At 35.5% G+C, this 26229-nt stretch overlaps 1 protein-coding gene across 1 annotated transcript in view; it reads left to right on the top strand.

Annotated features, from left to right (window-relative positions):
- Positions 1 to 26229, top strand: part of LOC123673050 — a 184115-nt gene that overhangs the window by 134757 nt on the left and 23129 nt on the right. The window contains exon 3 of the mRNA XM_045607461.1: positions 15523 to 15647. Coding sequence (XP_045463417.1) covers positions 15523 to 15647 — 125 coding nt within the window. The remainder of the gene's footprint in view (positions 1 to 15522; positions 15648 to 26229) is intronic.

The following is a 26229-nucleotide window of genomic DNA, read 5'->3' as shown; positions in this document are numbered from 1 at the left end:
CCTTCATACCATGGACTAAATTTCATCTTCGGCCGCTTATTCGAAAAACATGAAAAACACGAAAAACTATCCGGCCGGCACGATATCAGACTATTCAGTTCGTGGAGCTGGAGCCTTAGGGTTAACCACTGTGAACGAAAATTTCAATAGTTATGGCTCTTTCAATCCTTCATAACATGGACTAAATTTCATCTTTGGCCGCTTATTCGAAAAATATGAAAAACATGAAAAACTATCCGGCCGGCATGATATCTCACAATTCATGTCGTGGAGCTGGGGCCTTAGGGGTAACCAATTTGAACCAAAAAAACAATATTTATGGCTTTTTCAATCCTTCATACCATGGACTGAATTTTATCTTTGGCCGCATATTCGAAAAACATGAAAAACACGAAAAACTATCCGGCTGGCATGACATCATACAATTCAAGTCGTGGAGCTGGGCCTTTAGAGATACCCAATGTGAACCAAAAAAACAATATTAATGGCTTTTTCAATCCTTCATAACATGGACTAAATTTCATCTTTGGCCGCTCATTCGAAAAACATGAAAAACACGAAAAACTATCCGGCCGGCATGATATCATACAATTCATGTCGTGGAGCTGGGGCCTTAGGGGTAACCAATGTGAATGAAAATTTCAATACTTATGGCTTTTTCAATCCTTCATAACATGGACAATATTTCATATTTGGCCGCTTATTCGAAAAACATGAAAAACACGAAAAACTATCCGGCTGGCATTATAACATACTATTCAGGTCGTGGAGCTGGGCCCTTGGGGTTAACCAAATTGAAGGAACATTTCAATATTCATGGCTTTCTCAATCCTTCATAACATGGACCAAATTTCATCTTTGGCCGCTCATTCGAAAAACATGAAAAACACGAAAAACTATCCGGCCGGCATGATACCATACAATTCATGTCGTGGAGCTGCGGCCTTAGGGGTAACCAATGAAAATAAAAATTTCAATAGTTATGGCTTTTTTAATCCTTCATAACCTGGACTAAATGTCATCTATGGCCGCTCATTCGAAAAACATGAAAAACACGAAAAACTATCCGGCTGGCACGATATCAGACTATTCAGGTCGTGGAGCTGGGCCATAGGGTTAACCAATGAGAATAAAAATTTCAATACTAATGGCTTTTTCAATCCTTCATACCATGGACTTGATTTCATCTTTGGCCGCTTATTCGAAAAACATGAAAAATACGAAAAACTATCCGGCCGGCATGATATCATTCAATTCATGTCGTGGAGCTGGGCCTTTAGAGATACCCAATGTGAACCAAAAAAACAATATTAATGGCTTTTTCAATCCTTCATAACATGAACTAAATTTCATCTTTGGCCGCTCATTCGAAAAACATGAAAAACACGAAAAACTATCCGGCCGGCATGACATCATACAATTCAAGTCGTGGAGCTGGGCCTTTAGAGGTACCCAATGTGAACCAAAAAAACAATATTTATGGCTTTTTCAATTCTTCATACCATGGACTAAATTTCATCTTTGGCCGCTTATTCGAAGAACATAAAAAACACGAAAAACTATCCGGCCGGCACGATATCAGACTATTCAGGTCGTGGAGCTGGGGCCATAGGGTTAACCAATGTGAACGAAAATTTCAATAGTTATGGCTTTTTCAATCCTTCATAACATGGACTAAATTTCATCTTCGGCCGCTTATTCGAAAAACATGAAAAACACGAAAAACTATCCGGCCGGCACGATATCAGACTATTCAGGTCGTGGAGCTGGGGCCATAGGGTTAACCACTGTGAACGAAAATTTCAATAGTTATGGCTCTTTCAATCCTTCATAACATGGACTAAATTTCATCTTTGGCCGCTTATTCGAAAAATATGAAAAACATGAAAAACTATCCGGCCGGCATGATATCTCACAATTCATGTCGTGGAGCTGGGGCCTTAGGGGTAACCAATGTGAACCAAAAAAACAATATTTAAGGCTTTCTCAATCCTTCATACCATGGACTGAATTTTATCTTTGGCCGCATATTCGAAAAACATGAAAAACACGAAAAACTATCCGGTCGGCATGACATCATACAATTCAAGTCGTGGAGCTGGGCCTTTAGAGATACCCAATGTGAACCAAAAAAACAATATTAATGGCTTTTTCAATCCTTCATAACATGGACTAAATTTCATCTTTGGCCGCTTATTCGAAAAACATGAAAAACTATCCGGCCGGCTTGATATCATACAATTCATGTCGTTAAGCTGGGGCCTTAGGTGTAACCTATGTGAAAGAAAATTTCAATACTTAAGGCTTTTTCAATCCTTCATACAATGGACTTGATTTCATCTCTGGCCGCTCATTCGAAAAACATGAAAAACACGAAAAACTATCCGGCCGGCATGATATCATACAATTCATGTCGTGGAGCTGGGGCCTTAGGGATAACCAATGTGAATGAAAATTTCAATACTTATGGCTTTTTCAATCCTTCATAACATGGACTATATTTCATCTTTGGCCGCTTATTCGAAAAACATGAAAAACACGAAAAACTATCCGGCTGGCATGATAACATACTATTCAGGTCGTGGAGCTGGGCCCTTGGGGTTAACCAAAGTGAATGAACATTTCAATATTCTTGGCTTTCTCAATTCTTCATAACATGGACCAAATTTCATCTTTGGCCGCTCATTCGAAAAACATGAAAAACTATCCGGCCGGCATGATACCATACAATTCATGTCGTGGAGCTGCGGCCTTAGGGGTAACCAATTTGAACCAAAAAAACAATATTTATGGCTTTTTCAATCCTTCATACCATGGACTTGATTTCATCTTTGGCCGCTTATTCGAAAAACATGAAAAATACGAAAAACTATCCGGCCGGCATGATATCATTCAATTCATGTCGTGGAGCTGGGCCTTTAGAGATACCCAATGTGAACCAAAAAAACAATATTAATGGCTTTTTCAATCCTTCATAACATGAACTAAATTTCATCTTTGGCCGCTCATTCGAAAAACATGAAAAACACGAAAAACTATCCGGCCGGCATGACATCATACAATTCAAGTCGTGGAGCTGGGCCTTTAGAGGTACCCAATGTGAACCAAAAAAACAATATTTATGGCTTTTTCAATTCTTCATACCATGGACTAAATTTCATCTTTGGCCGCTTATTCGAAGAACATAAAAAACACGAAAAACTATCCGGCCGGCACGATATCAGACTATTCAGGTCGTGGAGCTGGGGCCATAGGGTTAACCAATGTGAACGAAAATTTCAATAGTTATGGCTTTTTCAATCCTTCATAACATGGACTAAATTTCATCTTCGGCCGCTTATTCGAAAAACATGAAAAACACGAAAAACTATCCGGCCGGCACGATATCAGACTATTCAGGTCGTGGAGCTGGGGCCATAGGGTTAACCACTGTGAACGAAAATTTCAATAGTTATGGCTCTTTCAATCCTTCATAACATGGACTAAATTTCATCTTTGGCCGCTTATTCGAAAAATATGAAAAACATGAAAAACTATCCGGCCGGCATGATATCTCACAATTCATGTCGTGGAGCTGGGGCCTTAGGGGTAACCAATGTGAACCAAAAAAACAATATTTAAGGCTTTCTCAATCCTTCATACCATGGACTGAATTTTATCTTTGGCCGCATATTCGAAAAACATGAAAAACACGAAAAACTATCCGGTCGGCATGACATCATACAATTCAAGTCGTGGAGCTGGGCCTTTAGAGATACCCAATGTGAACCAAAAAAACAATATTAATGGCTTTTTCAATCCTTCATAACATGGACTAAATTTCATCTTTGGCCGCTTATTCGAAAAACATGAAAAACTATCCGGCCGGCTTGATATCATACAATTCATGCCGTTAAGCTGGGGCCTTAGGTGTAACCTATGTGAAAGAAAATTTCAATACTTAAGGCTTTTTCAATCCTTCATACAATGGACTTGATTTCATCTCTGGCCGCTCATTCGAAAAACATGAAAAACACGAAAAACTATCCGGCCGGCATGATATCATACAATTCATGTCGTGGAGCTGGGGCCTTAGGGATAACCAATGTGAATGAAAATTTCAATACTTATGGCTTTTTCAATCCTTCATAACATGGACTATATTTCATCTTTGGCCGCTTATTCGAAAAACATGAAAAACACGAAAAACTATCCGGCTGGCATGATAACATACTATTCAGGTCGTGGAGCTGGGCCCTTGGGGTTAACCAAAGTGAATGAACATTTCAATATTCTTGGCTTTCTCAATTCTTCATAACATGGACCAAATTTCATCTTTGGCCGCTCATTCGAAAAACATGAAAAACTATCCGGCCGGCATGATACCATACAATTCATGTCGTGGAGCTGCGGCCTTAGGGGTAACCAATGAAAATGAATATTTCAATACTTATGGCTTTTTTAATCCTTCATAACCTGGACTAAATGTCATCTTTGGCCGCTCATTCGATAAACATAAAAAACACGAAAGACTATCCGGCAGGCACGATATCAGACTATTCAGGTCGTAGAGCTGGGGCCGTAGGGTTAACCAATGCGAACGAAAATTTCAATATTTATGGCTTTTTCAATCCTTCATACCATGGACTAAATTTCATCTTTGGCCGCTCATTCGGAAAATATAAAAATTATGAAAATCTCTTCGGGCGGCATGAAATTCTTCAATTCCATCCTGCAATTGATCCCTATATGTAGCTTATGTAAACGAAAAATTACAACTCGCTAGATCTTTCATTTCTCTATAAGATGAACCTCAATTTATTACATTCACGCATCTAGAAATTCAATTCAAATATCGAAAATGACGAAAGTGTGTTTGACCGTGGTGGAATGAATGGTGCCCTTGGAGCTGGCCGGCCGGGAGCTAACCTTACCGGCGTGATAATCACCTTGCTATAACAAACCACTTTTCTATAAATTCACTGCATTATATGAAGTCTTCAGTAGCGTAAAACCAAATACGCCATGATCATTTCTCATTTGTTGAGAGTTAGAATCTATGAGTCATTTATTCTTTGAAAAGTTTTTTGTACAGAAGGAGCAGGTATTATAGAAAGTACAAGAGATCCATGGATTTATTTCCTAATGAGTCTTATTAATGTGCAAATTCTTATACTCCATGCTTCGAAACTCACTTAGAAGTTAACTCATCTTGAAGTTTCTTTGTTGTATACAGTCGGAATTTCAGGAGAATGGATGGCTAAGAAAAGTATTATATTATAATTCTGTTGACTCGAGCAGTTAATAAAAAGTTCTAGACTAGAGGAAGTATGAGATTCATCCGAGATTATAATATTAAGATATATGAATACAAAACCTCCTATAAACTTCATCCTATTATTACAGAAACTTTTCCTTCACAAGATGATCGAACCAATGTTCCTCATTGAAATGGAGTTCCACATAATAGATAGATAAAAATGTTTTTTTGTTCCACATTGTATGTTTATTCCACATTCAAATAATCATGAACAAGTCACAGAGATAATTACATGAAAAAGTTTTCTGTACATCATAATGCTAAAGAATGATAATATTCTCGGTTTCAAAACATGTCATGAAGACTTTCCAATAAGATTTTTTCACTATTTTATTTTTTTGAGAATTACTTAGTTCATATTGATAAAACGCGAAAGTGACACCACCGCACAAAGTCATTTGCCTCATTCATTAAGAACGTTCATACTCCAACGAATGTATTGTCACAATAATTCACAGAAGAATATTGAAATAGTTATTTATAATACAAGTGCAGAAGGCATTGATATTCTTCCACGAGTTCAAAATTCAAAAACGAGCCACGAAGTGGCGAGTTTTGGAATGAACGAGTGGTAGAATGAGCCTTCTGTACGAGTATTATACATTATTTTCTCTAATTCATTGCATTTTCATTGAAATTAATGAAATATTTCCATAAATATAATTCAGTGATTTTTGTATTGAAAAATGTTGGTTGGCAGAATTGATTTCTTTAAGGCAAATCGATGAATTGACAGATAAAGCCGTGGCGGAAAGTTCAGAGAACCAACATAGAATAATAAAATATAACCATGAAAACTGTGCGTTTCTGATATATTCTCGCACGATTTTGTTCTACAAGATGTGGAAGAATGAACGGAATAACCACAGAATTAGAGAAATTTATATCGAAAACTCTAATCAATCTTACGTCATACAGATTTCTTCATGAATCTTATCAGATAATATTGCAGTCACAGAATCAGGAAGCCATACTCACACACACCTTTCGAATGTTTTCGTCTTAACCTCTAGATGAATAACTGAAAACTGCACACGTCATAACGCTGACCTTAGAACATGGCTCCTTTGATTTATGGAGAAAAACTCACCCAAGAAAAAGAAAATAAATTCCTAGGAAGGTAGGAAAGTTATCCTTTTCCTGGTCGCCTTTTTCGATGATCGAGTGTGAAACGAATGAGAGAATATTGGCAAGCGTCCATTCACTGTTCGAATTGGAGATATAAAAACGAATTTATGGGGAAGCCGACCTTCCAAATGTGGAAAAAACCTATGCTTTACAACATGTTCCCCCGACTTAGCTGCTGAATTTTTTACTTTTTTGGGTGGTCTGAGAACTAGTATTGAATTATTGAAATGCTGTATTGATAATACAGATTTTTTATGACTGGACTGACTGGATAAGCTAGTCAATATTCCTGAGTCCTTCAATATAATCAAGAAACCGAAAAGAATTTAAACTGAGGTGAATCTATACGGAGTACAACTTAATTGTTATACCAAATATTATGCAAAGGTGAAAGGAAGACATATTAAAACCTGAAATATTCCATGAGAGGAGTCTTGTAAAGCACCTGCCTGATAGAATGTGAACACTGTGTTTTCTAAACTCAGCTTCGCATTTGTTTCGTTACATTACCTTGTTTTAACTCTCTGTTTGTGAACTATCTAGGGCTATGATCTCCCATTTTCAAGTTTTTTTCAACGAATCTATTCTTGGTATCGAACGATATAATACGATATATATTACGTGAGATGATTCTAAAGATAATAAAATATATTGGGGTTCTAAAAAATATAATGGTACCAATAAAATAGTTGCCGCTATTGATATTAGATATCGTTAAATGAAACCAATAATTTATTATATAAATTGAGATTCGAGACAAAATGTATCCAGTAATCTGACAAAATACTCTCGGATAGTATGATCATTGTTCCAATAAAGGGGGAATCAGTACAACTAAACACTTTTTTGATTATATACACATCTATTCAATCAATGAAGTTTCATATAGCTTATTATCTCAATAACAATTGTACCACACCACAGTAGCATCTTCAGATTTCTTACATTTTGAAAAAGTTGTTATTCAAAATGTAAAAAGTGCGGAGCAGCTACTGTGTAGCGAAAAAATTGTTATTTATATGTATGTAGAATAAAAAAGTGAAAATTAGAATAACTCGTCTTCGACTAGAAAAGTGTAAAAAAAGTCTACATCCAGAATAACCAAAAAAGATATTATTTTTATTGTTATTCACTCAATCGGAGTAGTTGTGGTTCTGTTAGCCTTCCGGGAACTGCGACCAAATTGATATTTTCTCAACGAATCCGACGACATCCTTCGGAGCCTTGATTATTACTTCATGAGTATCCAGAACTGACTTTTCCATTTGGGTGGTTCTTGGGCTAGTCAGCCCCGGACATTTGCACAGTATGTATTCGGCTGTTTCTACTTTCTTTCCACAGAACCTGCAGATCTCATCTGCTGACTTACCTATGCGGTACAAAATGTATTTGCATGTATGTGTCCTGTCAACAGTTTCACCATTACCCCAAGCTCAGCTCGTGGTAGCTTCACGAGCTTCCTGGTAAAGGTCCATGAAAGCACCGCAAATGTCTTTGCCTGAGCAAGATCCGGTTTTTTTATCTGAAGAGTTTTCTATTGTGCCACTCCCATTGTTGGCCACTGCCTTATACCAAAACATATAAAACTCACATTTGAAAAAATTTCTTCAAATGAATAAAAATATAGGCTTGGCTTATCGATTGTCTAGGTGTATGATCCGATAACCTGGCCAATCGTCTTCTTCTGGTTGACTTTGCTTAAGTGATGTTTTATCAGTACAATTAAACATTTTTTAATTATATACACATCTATTTACAAAAACTCACAATATGATAGTACACAGTATTCAAAAGATATTCCCATCCTAATTATAATATCTCAATACGATACTAAATATGACTTTACTACTTGATTTTTAGTAAAACGAAGCCGTCATCGAATATCACTTCTTCTGAGGACTGTCATCTACGTCTAACTTTTGATTCGATCGTCTTGTCTTGTACTCAATTCGCGACTCGTCTAATTTTAGTTCGAGACCTGCTTGGCTATAAGTCTTGACCGACTCTTGACTTCGTCTCAACTCTGAATCTGACCGCTGACTCCTTGATTGTTTAACTCATGACTGACCGTTATTGCCCTCTCGTTTCATTTTATCATGGTTATCTAATTTTTTTTCTGCATCTGGGTCACACCCTTAGCTTTTCTCCGGTATCGGAAAAAGTACTGAGTATTGTTCAATAAAAATATTTCGTGGTTCCCAGAAATTCAGGAGGTTTTCACCATGGAATATTCTCGATTGTTTTTTTACGTGATACGCAAGTGTTACCTTTCATGATAGACATATGGATCCATCATGTTTGTTTTCAAGCGTTTTCAAACCTAAGTAAATATCTTAAGATTCAAAACAGAAATTTGGTTTCATTTTGAATCAATTGGAAACGACAATTCAAAAATTAATGAAACATCTCTTAAGATCTAGGTACAACGGAAATTGGTTTCCTGTAAATCAATTGAAAATGCCCTCAACGTATCAGGCGCGGATCCAGGCCCCACTTTTGGGGGGGGAACTTTTAGATACTCAAAATACTGAAAATGTGGAACCCAGACACTTTCGCCATTTTGGGACGTCATTTTTTTTGCCGTTCATAGATATGGATCTTCCCAAAATGTATTGAAGGTGAAATTTTTGCTGATATTGTAATTATTTGAGCCTAAGTATGTCAAATTCTAGGAGGGACGGCAAAATTTAAGAGGTGCCTGGGTCATTTGGGGGGGGGGGGAACGTTCCCCCAGTTCCCTCCCCGTGGATCCGCGCCTGCAACGTATTAAGAAATTCATAGGTATTCCAGCTTTGTGGTGACCATATGTCATCTATTGACAGGGAACGATAATTTATATCGTAGATGAAACTGTATTGTTATTTTTCAATTTTGATACAGAAAACTCTTTATCTATTTTCAACCAAAAAGATAGTGATCATGATGAAACAGTCTCTCTTTTCGTCTTCGTCAGTATATTGGATAAAATGCTAAATCCAGAATTCAGAATACAGAATCCAGAATTGGGTAGAATGAGTATGATTCTCTCCAAATATACATATATCTGTGTATGTAGAGTAACAATTGATAGAACGAAATCTCATAAAACCTTCATCGGACAACTATAAAAATTATCCTGAAATTAATGGAAATTAATGGAATGAGAAGTAGACTTTTGTACCAGAAATAGCTCATCATTTACTTGATTCATCTTGAAGATAAGTATTCGATGTAGACATCAAATACATGCCAAGGTATAACGACGTTCAAGTTATACCTAAGTTCATCAAAATTCAAAAATTAGTTCTGATCATTCTAAATCCAATTTCTCAAAACAATAGTTAAAACATCAAAATGGGAGTCATAAAATGAAGTTGTTGGAAAAATCGGGAACGAAACTCACATTTGGAGCATTCTTCCTTAGTTTCTCATAGTCAATTTACATTCTTCGCGATTCTTCGTTAGAATATCCCGAGTTTTATCTCTGTGGCGCATTTTCCCAAACTACTTTTTCCTTATTGTCCCGTCGAGATACAAAAATCGTCCTCAACCGGCATTATTCTAGAAAGGAGAACAAAGTTATTATCGGAATAGAAGTCCTTAACGTGTCGTTCCCATGAAACAAGTGATATTTATGCCGGTGAACTTTTCCCCTTGCATTATTAAACGAGATAAGAAAATCGTCTCGCCATGTTAAAAGTTGGCAGAATGATGACCTGGAGGGTTGAAATTCACTTCTGGGTCAAGTGGCACTTTGCATAATGCATGATTATAATTCATTCGCGTTGAAACATGTCGATAATATTGTATGCAATGCACGAATATTTTTCCAAGTATGGTGAGCACCTACGTAGAAAGTTTCATGAAGAATTTTAATATGAATGTCTAGTTTCCATAAGTTCTCGTATATCGAATAATCAGTTATGAAATCACAAGAGCATAGACAATATTCGATTATACACCGAGTCACGAGACGTAGTTCGCGGAACCTCACAAGAGCGCAGCTCGAGTGGTGTTTTGCCAAATCGTCTAGTGAAGAGGTGTATAATCGAAATATATTGTCTATGCTCGAGTTGGTATTCGTTAAGATTATATAACGAATTATAATCTCGATCTATTATTTTATTATTATTATTTATTGAAAATAAAATAGGAGGCAAAAGCCTATACATCTCAGGTACAAATAAATTCAAAGAAATACATTGCTAGTGAGCGAGGATTTCAAAACAATACAATCAAAAAGAGAAGGCAAGAAAAAAAAACAAACAAATTAACATTAGAAAACACGATACAGTCAAGTGATGATCAAGGCGATTTACAAAAGCGTTTATTGACGGGGCGCATCTTTAACTATAACCAAAGCGCTGCATTCTGAAAAATTCAATGACATTTCACTGAGTTTGACTTTCATTTATTTTTTGGAGAACGTCCAGCAACGTCACTATGGAAATGATCACAATATGGCAGGAGACGAAATACCGAAACGATTATACCACGTCAATACGCCGTACCTATGGAAAGTTCGTGGATTTTATTGGTTTTTCAAAACATGAGTTATACAGGGTGTCACTGGAGTAACTGTACCTACCTACTATTACCAGATGTAGAGTAGGACTAGGTGAATACGGATTGATTGCAAAAACTAATTCTGCCATTCCTCAGAACCAAACGGAATTTATTGAAACTTGGGATGCCAAGGTCGAGTAAGGGAGATATCAATCATTTCAATATTCCAGGAGAGGACTCATTATTTCTCATTTGAAGTGTTGAGGTTAAAAATATCACTTTTCATTTCGAATTTAAAATAAAAAGGAACCGTTTAATGTTCTTCTCGATCTCCAGATCTTAACTTACTCGATTATTTCTTACGGGGAGAATTGAAGGCTCTGGTTAATGCTGAAGACATCCAGTCAAGAGGCTTCTTCAATAAAATAATTAACTGTTGCGATATATCAAGAAATAAGCAAATGGTTTTCAATTCGAACAACTCTGCGAATAACTTTTACCGAATTCTAATAGAAAGAATTCATTCGTTTCCTTTTTTATTTTCGTGACTTATTACTGAAATTCGATGTTTTTCATTTTGTTGTTGTTTCATAATTAAATGAGTTTATTGAAGCTCCGGACCTTCTCACTGTTTTTTCAGAAAGTATTCTGCGTTTCATGTTCGATCACGAGATATTTCGGTCCCATTTTTGTGTATAAATCAAATTTTTCGAACTTTGTCCAATTTCAAAAATTCATAAAAAAGAATGTAAGATGTTACAACTTTGAGTGATACCGCGTATTGAAGCTCAATTTGTTTTTTCTCGGAAATATAAACAATGATTTTAAATTCGAAATACAGAGTGACATTTTCAATCTGAACACTTTAAATGAGAAATAATGAGTCCGGTCCTGGAATATTGAAATAAATATATAATATTTCTCTGACTTGACCTCGGCATGTGTCAATTACATCTCAAATTTTAATAAATTCCGCCGATAAGTTTGGTTCTGATGATGGTTTCATTACTACCATGAGTATGCAAACTCATCCTGTGGCTTTCTGAGGAAATGAGGAAATTAATTTTCAACAGTCAATCCGTACTCACTTAATACTAGTCTACCTCTGGTAAAGTGAGTACATTTTCGATATCGAAAGTGGAATGTCGCATTCGAATGTAGATTGACAATTTCAAGAATTGTCCAAAATTTCAAAATGATCTCGTAAGCAGTAGAAAATTCAAGAAGAATATAGAAAACAATGAACCAATATTTTTATGACCTCGAAACCAATAGGGTTAAAATTTAGGGTGTTGATGAAATCTAATTTTAAGCTGCGTGTAAACTTTTAAACTGATCGGAACGGCAGAATAATAGAACATTCGAAAACAAAATTGGAAAGGTAATACTGTGCCAAGTCACAAAAAGTCTGAAACAAAATCGAACCTGCACATACCAGGGTTTCTATGCATCTGACATTGTCATATTGAATTTCATCGAACTTTCATATTAAGATGTAGCATTAACCTAAGCAATTTTTGTTTCTCATTTATTTTATTTTAATTTTTGTAGATATAAAAATTTATATATTTCTCTTTAATAACACTGGTTCGCCGAACATATCGCTTTATAATTTGGTCTCAATGTCTGTAATTTCAGATTTTTGAGCTAGATATGTTAAAAATAATGTTCCACTCGCTGAGGACCAATCTGTTTTCTAGCTTTGTGCGAAATTTTGAGCTGATTCCAACATCAGAACCATAATTAATTGAAGAGGTGCAATACAAAATATTACCTTGTTTTCGATCAGGTTAAGATTTCTCATGTGTAGGTATATGTATAGAAAAACAATTGAAATATTCGTGAATTCCCTGTTAATAAAGACCCCTTCAAGGACATTTTTCTAATGAACTGATTTGGCATTGATTCAACCCTCCACCGCATTTATAAGGGTTTGAAATCTCCGTGTAGATTTTATATTGAAACAATTTGAGCATCAGTACGCAGCTCATTCCATTCAAAATCTTTTAGCTTTTGTTCAATTTTCGTCCAATAGGCTATAAGTTCCGAATAAATCTAATTCTGAAAAAAAAAAAAGCAACTGATTCAAAAATTATACAAATTATCAGTCATCTACGGCCATGTTGAATCAAGTATTCCTGAAAATTTAATATTTCAATGGTAATAATTATCTGCTAACTTAGAAGATAAGAAACACACGAAGTAAACAACAAATTCATTTTAACGCAAACTCATTCAATAAATAAAAAGGAGAAAGTGTTGCAGAAAAATAAAATGTCATATTTAGTTTTTTGTTCAGATTTGATTTGAAGGGACACTTTGTATTTTTCAATGAAAATAAATGACCACTAAAAAATTCAAAATGAAATGAGCTAATATGTCTATCCATCAAAAAGTTCTGAGGCAAACACTTCGAGGTATTGAAAATTTCAACCCCTCACATGACCATTACATTAGTTCACACTAATGCGAAATTTCATACCAATGTTTTATGAATTCATGATAAAAATAATCGAAGTTGTCGAATGGTACTTTTCTTTGAAGGGGTCTTTCTTGACAGATATTTTTTTCAAACGTAGCATATCGAACTAATTTGCCAAACGGTTCCATCGTGAAAAATATTCTTCAGAGATATTTGAATATCGATTTGAAGGATTGAAGACTGGAATGATCTTAAAATTTTAACTGGTAAGTCAAGTCAATAGTCCCAACAGATCTACCTCATTAGTAGATCTACATAGCGGATAGATTCACATAATTTGTTGATCCACCTAGTCAGTAGATGTACCTAGCCGCTATCAAGTTCACAAATCTATCTTGCTCACAGATCTGTTCAGCCTATAAATCAGTTAGGAAAATATTGTGCCAATATGTGTAACATGATGTTTCCTTGTCCTTCGCTGCTCAAAAAAATAGTCAGCATCCATAATAATAATAATAATAAACGTCTTTATTTTTCTTTTTCAGTACAACACAGGCGAAGTTTAGCCTCAGGCTATTCTTGCACTTAACCTGTGCAGCACGATACATACAAATATTACAATAGCGTTTTTTACTCTAGAGAGGAGAAGAAAAGAAAGAAAACATGTCAATAGGTTTCATGAAACAAAAATCAAAACAACATACCCAATATGATAAAAAGGGTATAACAGGACAGATAAAATAATAGAGTCCATATTAAATACTAACTCAATAATTCGAGAAGTCTAGCTCTCAGAACACGCTTCATCCGAAATTCGGAGATATGTAAGTAATCAATAAAAAATGTATTGAAGATCTTAGCGGCCTGGTAGGTGAATGATTTCTGAAACATAGCACTGGAGTGACGAGGGATGCTCAAGTGATTTCTACCCCTTACCGCGACCGAATGGACAGCCGACCTAGGAACAAGTCTACTATAGAGTTCCACGGGAATTTTGTACTTCATTATTTTGTATAAAAAATAGCAAAAATTATATTTTCTTCGAATATGCATTGGAATTTATAATAATATTTATTATTATAATAAAAAGCAGAGGTCCCAGAACGGATTCCTGGGGTACACCAGAGATAACATAACGCGAAGAAGACAAAATATTGTTAATTTGTACCTTTTGAGAACGGTTATTCAGATAAGAGAAGATGAAAGAAAGTGCATCTTCAGAGAACCCATAATATTTTAACTTGTGACAAAGTATTGTGTGACTGATGGTATCGAATGCCTTTGAAGAATCTAAGGTTACTAAAGCCGTTACATTTCCGTCATCAAAATTCCTGACGATGTCATCAGCCACCTTCACTAACGCAGATGAAGTACTATGTCCAGCCCTGTAACCAGCCTGACAATTGGGAATAATATTGTTGTTAGTGACATAATATGATGTTATCTGTTCGATGGATTGCCCTCTCAAGTATTTTTGACATCGCGTGCAAAATGCTAATAGGTCTGAGGTCTGAAAACTGCTTGGGGTCATTGATTTTACTTAACGGCCTTATCACCGCAACCTTCCATGATTGTGGAAAATAATTCTTTTCAATGCAACAATTAACTATATAGCATAACGCAATTTCATACCAAGATTGATCATACAAGATTAAGTCTCACTTTCATTCCAAAAGTTTCAGTCGTAGCTTTATCACGAGAGGGCTATTTTACATAACACAGACATGTATTTCTAAACGTTCGTCTTCGTCCTTTAATTACAAATTATATAAGTGAACCTATTACATCGCCAGTGAATTCTATCGTAATTGAAGAGCTCTCAATGAAAAGCTATTTTATTAATTAATAAAATGTTCCATTAGACACCTAATCAATACCTACATCGTAATTTACTCTATAGAAGTAGCTTTATTGAACTTCAGCGTGTAAGACGAGGCTGCTCTCAAATTTCGTTCCTCCTCGACTCCATCATAATCGTGGACAGAATTCCCTGCCAACAAAAAGGTTTTAATTACGCCTCTTTCACGGCCGTCCTCTCACATCTCGACTATAACGAGTGAAAACTCGTATTTTTTACGGCAAACGTGATAAAACTTGGGTTACCCGAACATAATCGGTTTGTCGTGTAAAAGTTTCGAAGTCACGCGAGGCATCAGGATGGAAAGTAATAGTTGCATTTTACTTTCAGGTCATGTACCGTTTTAACTGGATCAGCAGTCATTCTACTGGCATTGGCGTCCCTGTTCGCACTCTTAGGACAGTGTAACGGTGACAATAAAACACTTATTGCTTGCGGATTCTTCATTTTAGGAGGTAAGTATTATGTTAAATCTTTGAATTGGCTCTGTGGCCCTTCTAGGCTCCATAAAATTGGAAGTTCTCTCAGTGATCTAGATTTCTTCAACGAACTAGGAAAAATAGATCGCCCCATATGAACCATTCTGTTTTTTCAATTTAATCAACGCCTTAATACCTGTCAATATGCTAAGGTGTGTTAGTATGAATTAATGGTACATCAAATAACAAATATGACGTCACAAATAATATGTATCAACATCAAGTTACAACTAACCAAAAGTAATTGCAGTAACTCACGTGCATTAGTTAGTATACTTCTCTACAAGAGTTAGGGATATCGTACTCAATCGTTTTGAAAATTATATAATCTTCGAGAAAATCGCTGTAAAATCATTCAAAATTCATTAACAACTTGAATCGATCCAATAAAAATCAGTATGAGGCATTTCGTCAATCTGGTCGCCTTTTTTCTGAAGTTTGGTTCTTTGCATATGCTTCATGTATGTTCTTATTATGGAATGGAGTCAGTTTATCAACCGCTTCGATTTGAAACGAGTTTTCTGAAAATGCCAAAACGTAAATTAACAAATGCGGAGGCTAATAGGGCTATCGGAATGCCTAACTCAGGTTGTTGTAGCGGAAAGGCTCCAAGTCAGCCAAAGTGTTATATCTCGACTTCGGAATAGGTTCAGGGAGACAGGTTCCGTGTTGGAAAGACCAAGGCTTGGTGGACGACGAAAAACAACACCTGCTTAGGATCGTTTCATCACCGTTTCGGCGAGAAGAAACCCTACATCTACGTGTAGAATGCTACGAAATACTCTTCAAAATGCAGATGGGGTCCAAGTTTTCATCGAAACCATCAGACGACGTTTGAGAGAGGTGAATTTAGGTTCTAGACGTCCATTAAGAGGAGTTCCATTAACACGTAACCATAATCGTCAAAGACTGGAATGAGCAAGCCAACATATCAATAGAAACGATCATTGGCGTAGTGTCCTTTTCACTGATGATTGATATGGACGATTTTAAGATTCTCGAAGACTAAGGCCCAGTTTCACCAAACAGCACTTGATCCCAGATTGATTAAACTCCGCTTGTTACTAAAGTAGGCCTAACAGTGTTTCTGTTTCACCATGCAGCAACCCGTCTGAAGATGATCGCGATTAACCAAATCGCGATTAAATAGTCAAACCATTTGGCAACGTTGTGAACAAGAAGATATATAGGGTTCTGTATAGTATTAGCAGTGATGACCACCATTGGCGCTAGGTGTCAGGTGTCATTCATTCATAACTCATAACATTTCAAATCATTTGTCATCTTGTAAACAAAAAACAAAGTTAATTTTTGCCGAAAATGTCGAGTGATGTGCTTCGAAATGTCGGAAACTTGCAGAAGTTAAAAAGAAATTATCCCATTTCACAAAACCACACATTCTGGAAAAAAAACTATATAAGTAATTTTATTAACTTATTTATTTTTATTAACAAGTTCAACTGCTTCTTAAATAATATTTCAATCAAACATATCAATAAATCATTCTTTGCAATAAATTTCATAAAACACAAAAACAAAGTTTACGTGTATTTTAAATGGGAAATATTGAGCCTATACATATAGTCATATTTTGATAATATTGACCCAAAAATTAGAAATTTCCGGAAAAATAATTACATAGACAAGAGTTCCATACTGATAAATAATTATTAATCCCTACTTGAAAGGTTATCATCCTCCAAAAATGACCGATTAGTGCTAAATCACGATTGGTCGATTAAATGGCGCTTTGGAGTGTGGTGAAACGCTACATTACATTAATCGTGATCTAAGGCCTCACTTAAGAGCCAAGTCAAGATTAAAGCATTTGGTGAAACTGGGCCTAGGGGTATGGACAATCCCACGCATACCCCGTAATCGTCGCTATGTCCAAGAAATCCATCCATTCCGAGGGGGTAGTGTTATGGTATGGGCCGGGATATGTTTCAACAGGCGCACAGATCTACACATTTATCCTGGTAATATGACCGCCTTACACTCTATGGAGCATGTCATTGACAATGTTGTGCCAAATTTTCACGCTGCTATTGGTGAAACTTTTCAATTTCTAGACGATAACGGTAGACCGCACCGTGCAGCTATAGTTGAGAATGCGCGCGAGGAGCTTGGTATTCCAAATTTACCAATACAATAAAACTGCATCCATAAAAACGAAAGTTTCATCACAGTTCACCATTAAATCGGTGCCTGTTCTGAACAACAAAAATGTTTTTATTCAACATAACAATTATGGGTTTAATCGGGGGATGTGACCAGACTGTACTCGATTAGTCTTTTTAGCTCGACATTTGGATGTTGAGCTGCTGTTTAAAAAATCTTCTCGACCTTTCTTTTCAGGAAATCTGTGACAGTTTTCCATCAGAAGTCTTCGCAGATTTGATGTGAAGAACCACGGTATAGTCATTGCAGCTCTCAACAGTTTATTTTCTGTCACTTATAACCTTTTGATATATCTTTTGGCTGCTTAGTCCCATGATGCTTATCCATATCATAGCAATTAACGTCATTGAATTCAATCAAAAAGTTGCTATAAGAATGTTTCCTCTGAAATCAAAAATTTTCAACAGAAACAAGAAAAACAATATTTCGAAAAATATCTGGTAACAATGTTACGTTGATGGCTAGGGAGTTGCTGTTTTCGCCAATGAGTTTCTCGTGAAAATTGACACTGACATCAGTGCAGTTTTCTTGAATCTAGTACAAAAATAGGACTTCAACTTTCAAAAGTGTCCAATTTGGCCCACTCTGTACATCATTCAGAATTGATTATGCTGAATATTGTTCAGTGCTCTAGTAAAATACTTCCATTGAGAACGATAATATCGATTATTTCTGAGTATGTGAATTATTTCAAAGAGTAACCACCTAGATTTATGTTTGAATCTCTATCAATATATTTTATTCAACAGCTCAATAGAAATAGCCACAATAATTTCACCTCAAACCTATAAAAAATGATATGCAGCTCCTATTTGAGCAAAAAAAAAAGAATTATGTACTTAACGAGTGTTCTTTTTTTGTTTCTTAATAACAAATAAGCAAGTACCTAGAAAATAAACAATGGATTGGTCTCCAGCTATAAAAAGAAAAATCAATGTATTAATTATTTGGTGTTAAAAAATTATCGAAGTTTCAATAGATTCCATATTTAATTATTGAAAATCACTCATAACCACTTTTTGGTATCCAATTTTATAAACACCTTAATGCAGTAAAACTGTCTGCGCGAAAGTATGAAGCACACGATTCATTGCAGTCTTTTGTGCTCTTTTGAAATATGTACATTAATTTTCAAGATGAGGATAAACAAAGTGTTATTTCCGGGATACAATACTTTTCAATAGCTCTCTAGGAGCTGGATTTTCCTTAAGACTATTGATTTGAGCACTAAAAAGAAGGAACCTTTTCAAATATCTGATTCAACTGCTTTGAAAAAAGTTATTTGGAAAAAATATTTCAAGCAAATATTTGCATGCAATTCAGTAAAGTTCTCAGAGGTGAGATTGCATGAAAAAATAGACAGAAATTGAAATTTTTCAGGAGGAAAATAAAAATTGTGAATATTTTTTTCCTTGGACGATTACAAAAGTTTATAGTCGGAAATAATATATCAAAAGCATAGCCAACATCGCAGCTATTCTTATCCACTAGACGTCATGGGTTCAGAACACAGAATAACACAATTTCATGACATCTAAAAATGGATTCCAGAATAAATTTGCATAGCTACTGCTTGAGTTATTTTTGCCCTGTAAGGTTTGGATGTACCCGAATAAATTTTATTTCATTCACTTCCTCTTGAATATATAAATCTGCATATTGTGGAGACAATTCGTGACGTTGAGTAAAATGTACAATTCAAAGAATCAATAAGAGTTTTTTTGGGATATCTAAAAATCACTGTGAATTGGTATCGAAGTAATTCCTTTGTTCCTACCCATTCACGAAGGAATTCATTCTGATTCTTAATTTGTATATGTTGAATGTAGATATATAAGCCAGATGCTGCTATTCTGACAAAAAGTAATATGTGTGATAATCTAATAAAGTTTAATATTTCAAATTTTCTTTTTGGACTATTTCTAAAGATGACATTCTGAACAATGAAGATTTTGCATAGGCAATTTTTTTCCAGTTATGGATTTTGGATGGTTATTTTATGAGAGTAGGTCTAAAATAACTTTTTTCAATATTTGAGATTACTTTCTTTGATAAGAATTTTTATTGTCGGTGGTGAACAAAGAAGATCCAACTGATCATATATAAAGATGCAATTTGAGGAATTTTGCTAGAACAAGAAAAATTACAATAAATTGAGATGTATATGATTTTTTAATTCTCCTAGCAACTTCTAGTATTCATTGAAATGATAACTTACTATCCCTTAAATGAATTCATATGGAGTGTACCTCCGTTGTGACGTGGCAAGGTGGCACCTAATATTGATTTATTTTTATTTGAGATATCTTTTTATTGGTTGGGTAGTTTAAAGAAACACAAACAAGTCGAAGAGTGCTTACCTGTTCCGATTTTGACCTGAACCTAAGACTGAGATTCCTAAAGTGCTACGTTTGGTCGGTGCTTCTATATGGTATGGAGGGTTGGACATTGAAGACGAGCACAGTGAACAAATTGGAGGCTTTCGAAATGTGGCTATACCGCAGAATACTAAAGGTGCCGTGGACGGCTAGGATGACAAATGAGGAAGTTCTTAGACGTGTTAATAAACAACGTGAACTGTTTGAAGTGATCAAAAAGAGGAAAACAGCATATCTAGGGCATATAATTCGAAACACGAAATATCAGTTCTTGCATTTGTTAATTGAAGGCAAGATCGAAGGTCGGGGAGGAATCGGACGGAAGAAAATGTCTTGGCTGCGAAACATCAGGCAATGCACAGGACTACGCGATGTACAGTCATTGATACACACCGCCAGAAATAAAGAACAAATGGAAAATGTTATCGCAAACATCCATTAATGGATATGCATTGGAAGAGGCTATTTATAGCCGAAAAATACGAACACCTTGTACAAGACATACCTACACTACGTAAATGAAAGAATCCTTAAAGTATCCCTGAATGTAGGAACAGGAAATCTTAACCTTATCAGTGTGTATGCCCCAGATATAAGCAAGAGCAAGGAAGAAACAGAGACATTTTACGAAAATCTAGAGGATGAGCTGAGAAACATAACAATAAATGAAAAACTACTCATTATGGGCGATCTGAATGCCAGTATCGGGAAAGACGTATTGCCTGGAATAAAGTACGAATTCAACGAGGACCACATCAATGAGAACGGAGAAGCATTCATAGACCTGTGAGCACGTTATAACATGAGAACAAACAACATTTTTTTCAAACACAAACCCCAGCACAAAATTACATGGCAGAAGACTAGAGGTCAAAAGTCAACAATAGACTATATAATATCGAAAAGAGCCATACATCCAACCCAAATACTGGACACAAGAAGCCTGACTTCAGCTAATATAGGTTCCGACCACTATTTAGTCGTTTGTAAACTGCGGATGAACATACAGAGGAAGAAGATACCGGATAACACGACTAAAGAAAAATAAACATAGAATCCATCAAAGACCCAACAACAACAAAGGCACTATACCAAGCCCGCCTAACCCAAAAAATTGAATCGAACACCATCCCGAAACAGGACGACACAGAGAGGTGCTGGGAAAAGATGAAAACGAACATTACCGACGCAGCTGTCGAGGCTCTTGGTCTAAGATAAGTAGGAACTAATGAAAATTCTCGAAACGAACAATGGTATACACCAGAGGTGAAAACTCCGCTTAGGGAGAAGCGGGAAGATATAGGAACAACCAAACACCAGACGAAAGGAATCTTCATGTCCAAACACGAAACCTGGTCAACACAGAAATCAGAAACGTGAAACGAAACTACTGGGAAGGGTTTACCAGCGAAATGGAGCACAAAGGAAGGTATGGGGAATGTTAAAAAGAAGGAAACTTGACGTAGTGGAGTATACACAAACACAACAAATTGATGAGTCCCACTGGAAAGCCTATTTCGAACAGCTGTAAGCAGATGTCTCCGAAGATGAAGATGGAAGATAATATGAAGAAGGAAGTAATGAGACTGAAGAATGTCCCGTAATAACCGAGGCAGCAATAATGAAAGAATATGTCGACATATCGGAAGAACAACAGGGGTTCAGGAAAAATCGGTCTACCATAGATGCTATTTTCATGGTCAGGCAAGTAGTGGAATAAGCTATAGAATACGGGAAGCCCGCTTATATGTGCTTTTTAGAACTCACCAAAGCGCTCGATAGGGTAAGACTAAGTGGCGTAGTTGATATTCTTGAAAAGAAGCATGTGCCGAGACTATAGTAGATATCATTAGGCAACTAAATCAGAATACATCTATCAACATATTGTTAAATCGAAACCTGACAGAGGAAATAAAAACACCAACAGGAATTCGACAAGGAGACTCTTTAAGCCCACAACTGTTCAATCAAATAATGGATGAAATAATAAAACACGTCAAAATAGAACACGTATAGAAGGAGGATATTCACTGACAACGGGCGGAATCAAAATAATTTGTTTCGCCGATGACGCCCTAGAACGAAGACGATTTGCAACGGCTCCTATACGCATTCTATAAGAAAGCTAAATCCTTTAACATGCAAATATCCACCACAAAAACCAAAACCCTCGTTGTTTCCAAAGAACCAATCAGATGTAAACTTTCTCTGGAAAATAAAACTATCGAACAAGTTATGTCGTTGGACTACCTAGGCATACAAATTACCGCAAGTCAAAACAGAACGACTGAAGTGAATGGACAAGCCAACAAAGCCAGCCGAAAACCAGGCAAACTTCGGAACATCATCTGGCATAACACCAATATGAATAAAAGGTCAAAAATTAAAATATATAAAATCTGTGTTAGACCAGTGTTGACATACGCTTTAGAGATGAAAGCTGACAACAAAAATCGAAAAACAACAGAGATAAAAATACTTAGAAACATCTCTGAGTACACATAAAGAGATAGAAAAGGAACACAGATATCAGGCGTGAATGTGAGGTAGAAGACATTGTCAGGTGGGGACGTAGCGTAAAAGAGCCTGGAATGATCATGTGGACAGGATGGCTAGAGGAAGACTTGCAAAAATCGCAAGAGATGGTAACCACGAACACGATGCCCCCTAGGAAGACCTGCAAAGAGAAGGAAAGAGTCGTGGTCTTCAATATTTCAAGAGAACGGAAGTTGGAAAATACAGGCCCATGGCCTAAAATATATGGAAGAAGAAGAAGAACTTAAGGAAAGCCAACATAAACATAACATAAATGAGAATATTTTCCGTTTGAGACTCCATTGCTTGAAAAACTTCTCGAAATACTGATCAAATAAAACAAATTTCTGGCGACATTTATTGAATTTTCGATGAGTACACTAGAATATAATCGGTAATTGGTGAAATGAAATAACTGTTATATTCACAGGCGTCCACCTTTTATCCAGGGATTCAAACAGTTGATTACATTGGCACCCTGTCGTAAATTTTACACCACTGGATCAGAATTTGATATGAATAATCACGAGCTATGAATAATAATCAAAAAGGGTTTAATAAATGGAACGCCATGGAAATTGTATCCTGGATTTTATGTTCTTGTATTGAGATATCATTGAATTAAACAATTGGAAATATAATCATTTATACATTTATGATATTTCCAATCCATGTATTTTCGATGGAATTTTCGAAACACAGAGATAGGTCCATAGGTTTCACGTTATATGGAATAAAACACGCTTTAAAGGGAAATAAATTATATCGTTCCGGTGGGATTATTTCGAAATAGTATTTCTCTAATTCTGTGGTTATTCCGTTCATTCTTCCACATCTTGTAGAACAAAATCGTGCGAGAATATATCAGAAACGCACAGTTTTCATGGTTATATTTTATTATTCTATGTTGGCACTCCGAACTTTCCGCTACGGTTTTATCTGTCAATTCATCAAATTGCCTTAAAGAAATCAGATCTGCCAACCAACATTTTTCAATGCAAAAATCACTAAAATATATTTATGGAAATATTTCATTAATTTCAATGAAAATGCAATGAATTAGAGAAAATAATGTATAATACTCGTACAGAAGGCTCATTCTACCACTCGTTCATTCAAAAACTCGCCACTTCGTGGCTCGTTTTTGAATTTTGAACTCGTGGAAGAATATCAATGCCTTCTGCACTTGTATTATAAATAACTATTATAATACTCTCCAACAATACAGAATAAATCAGTTGAAATCTCAACAATAAATCATAGATATTGACAGCATTAAATACACTTTTCTCGGAAACCAGAGGAATCAATTGGCAAAAAATTCTGACAAAAAGTGAATATTTATTGTATGGCTTGGTTTATCGATCAACTAGGGAGTTGATTTGATTACGTCGTATATTCCGTGTAAAAGTGTACGCATTGAACACTTTTAAATTATGTCTACATATTGTAAATACAAAGTCTTCTAGACATCTCATAATATTTAATACGTGGCAACATTTCCTCTGTATTATTCAAGAAAACGATCGTCTTAGCGTCGACAAAAATGCATACTCAGGTATTGCCAACTTGATGAACATAACTCTCGAATTGTATATCATGATGTGGTGGGCATCGATCGGGCACTGAATAAATTGTGGGCCTCCGGCTTTGGAGGGAACTTAAGGTTGTAGACTACTTTGCGCTGAAACTGCAATTCCGCTAGATGGAGCTACCCGAAAATTTTTGGTAGATTTGTACCTGGCACACCCATTCAAGTTGAAGAACCGCCTGTTTGGTATTTATTGCCCCTAATAAAATCTCAACTCTCGATGAAGCCCAGCAAAGAGTAAATTTGTGTTTCTGTAAACTTTAGAAATTCAGTTCAGTTAAGATACAGTGGCGTATTCTAGGGGGGGGGGGGGATAAGGGGGATATATACCCCCCAGAAGGAATATCCATTATATGTAACAACCTTATATATCACAATCTTATTATGAGTAAGCAAAATTCTTTGGAAAACTTCTTCAAAAGAAGGAAAATTTGTTATATTTGTTTAGTTATATATTACTAAATAAGATAATTACTGTAAATATTGTGAATACAGAAATGACAATGAACCACTGTCATGGACGTATATCGAATATGGATAATAGAAAAAAATATATGATTATCTCTGAGTGTATGATTTCACAGAGAAAATCATAAATAGTGCATATTGAGATTTCTAGAATGAAAAATTCGAGAAGCTTTTGAGTTCTCATTTTATGCGCCTTTGGAGACCACAAAAGTGGGTATAGGAATATAAGACATGTGATTTATTAGGTTATTGTTGTCGGTTTGTTTATTTGGATGAGAATTTCTGATATTCTACTGAAATTCAAAATGATTATTTGACATTTGACACGTAAAAAAATTAGTAGGGACAGAACAGGATTTAATGTAACAATGAGTTGGACTCGTTAATATCTCAAGGAAATATAATATACATATAAATAATTGCTTATAGGAATCGGCAATACTCTTATTGGCTATAGGTGAAGATAAGTAATATTCGATTCAATCATCTTTTGAATTGGTAATATTTCTTTTACTTCAGGTAGAAAAATTCTCAATATTTTTCACAATTCTTTGCTTTAAATTCAAATTTGGAATAACGATTTAACGTTCAACTCTTCGAGTTGAAAGAGATGTATATTGTTCTCTTTCTCTAGGGCAATAAATCAAGAGAGTTGAGTTAACGAAAAAGATTATTTAAAAAAAATATTGCAGTTTCTTAAACTTTTATGACATGAAATTTTCAAGGAGGTATGTATACAAGAATGGCTTCACGAAGCGAAAAATTTTTACTATAAATTTTTTCAAGTTAATATTAATGAAGGAAGTACGAGAAAATTTTCTTAATCAAGAATTGCCTATTTTCAGGGTTAAATTTAAATGGTAAATATTGTAGATAGAGTTTCGGGAATAGGGAGTTTTTCAAAAGAAATTTTTTTTTTTTGAGAATTTTTTGTCAGATTTCTGAAATATTAATAATTTTCCATATTTCGGCAAAAATCCAGATACCTTTTTTTCATCTTAATTTCTTTATGACTTTTGAAATTTTCTTTATGATACTAAGCGCTCAAAATGTACTTCTCCAGACATCATTACGAATAAAATCAGCTAGCATATATATTTTAGGAACAGTATCGTTTCTAATTCTAACAATGATTTCATAACAAGTTTTCTACCTTTCCCTATTCTTCAGTGCAATATTGTCATAAACTAGTAATGTACACAATTTTAGCCAATCAGAGAAACCCTACCCTCGTAAATCATAAAAGTGTCATTCATCTCGAGCCATAAAATACAGTCCAAGATTCTATTGGCGTTCATGTTGCAAAAAGGCGTAAACCTTTGGGAGGCGTTCCAAAAAGCATAATTCCATATGAAAAACATCTACAATTAGAGCAAATCAAGCAATTTTAAAAAAATTTTTGCAC

This window comes from Harmonia axyridis, chromosome 2, assembly GCF_914767665.1.
Source record: "Harmonia axyridis chromosome 2, icHarAxyr1.1, whole genome shotgun sequence".
Classification (NCBI taxonomy): domain Eukaryota; kingdom Metazoa; phylum Arthropoda; class Insecta; order Coleoptera; family Coccinellidae; genus Harmonia; species Harmonia axyridis.
This window is presented reverse-complemented; position numbering and strand designations above follow the sequence as displayed.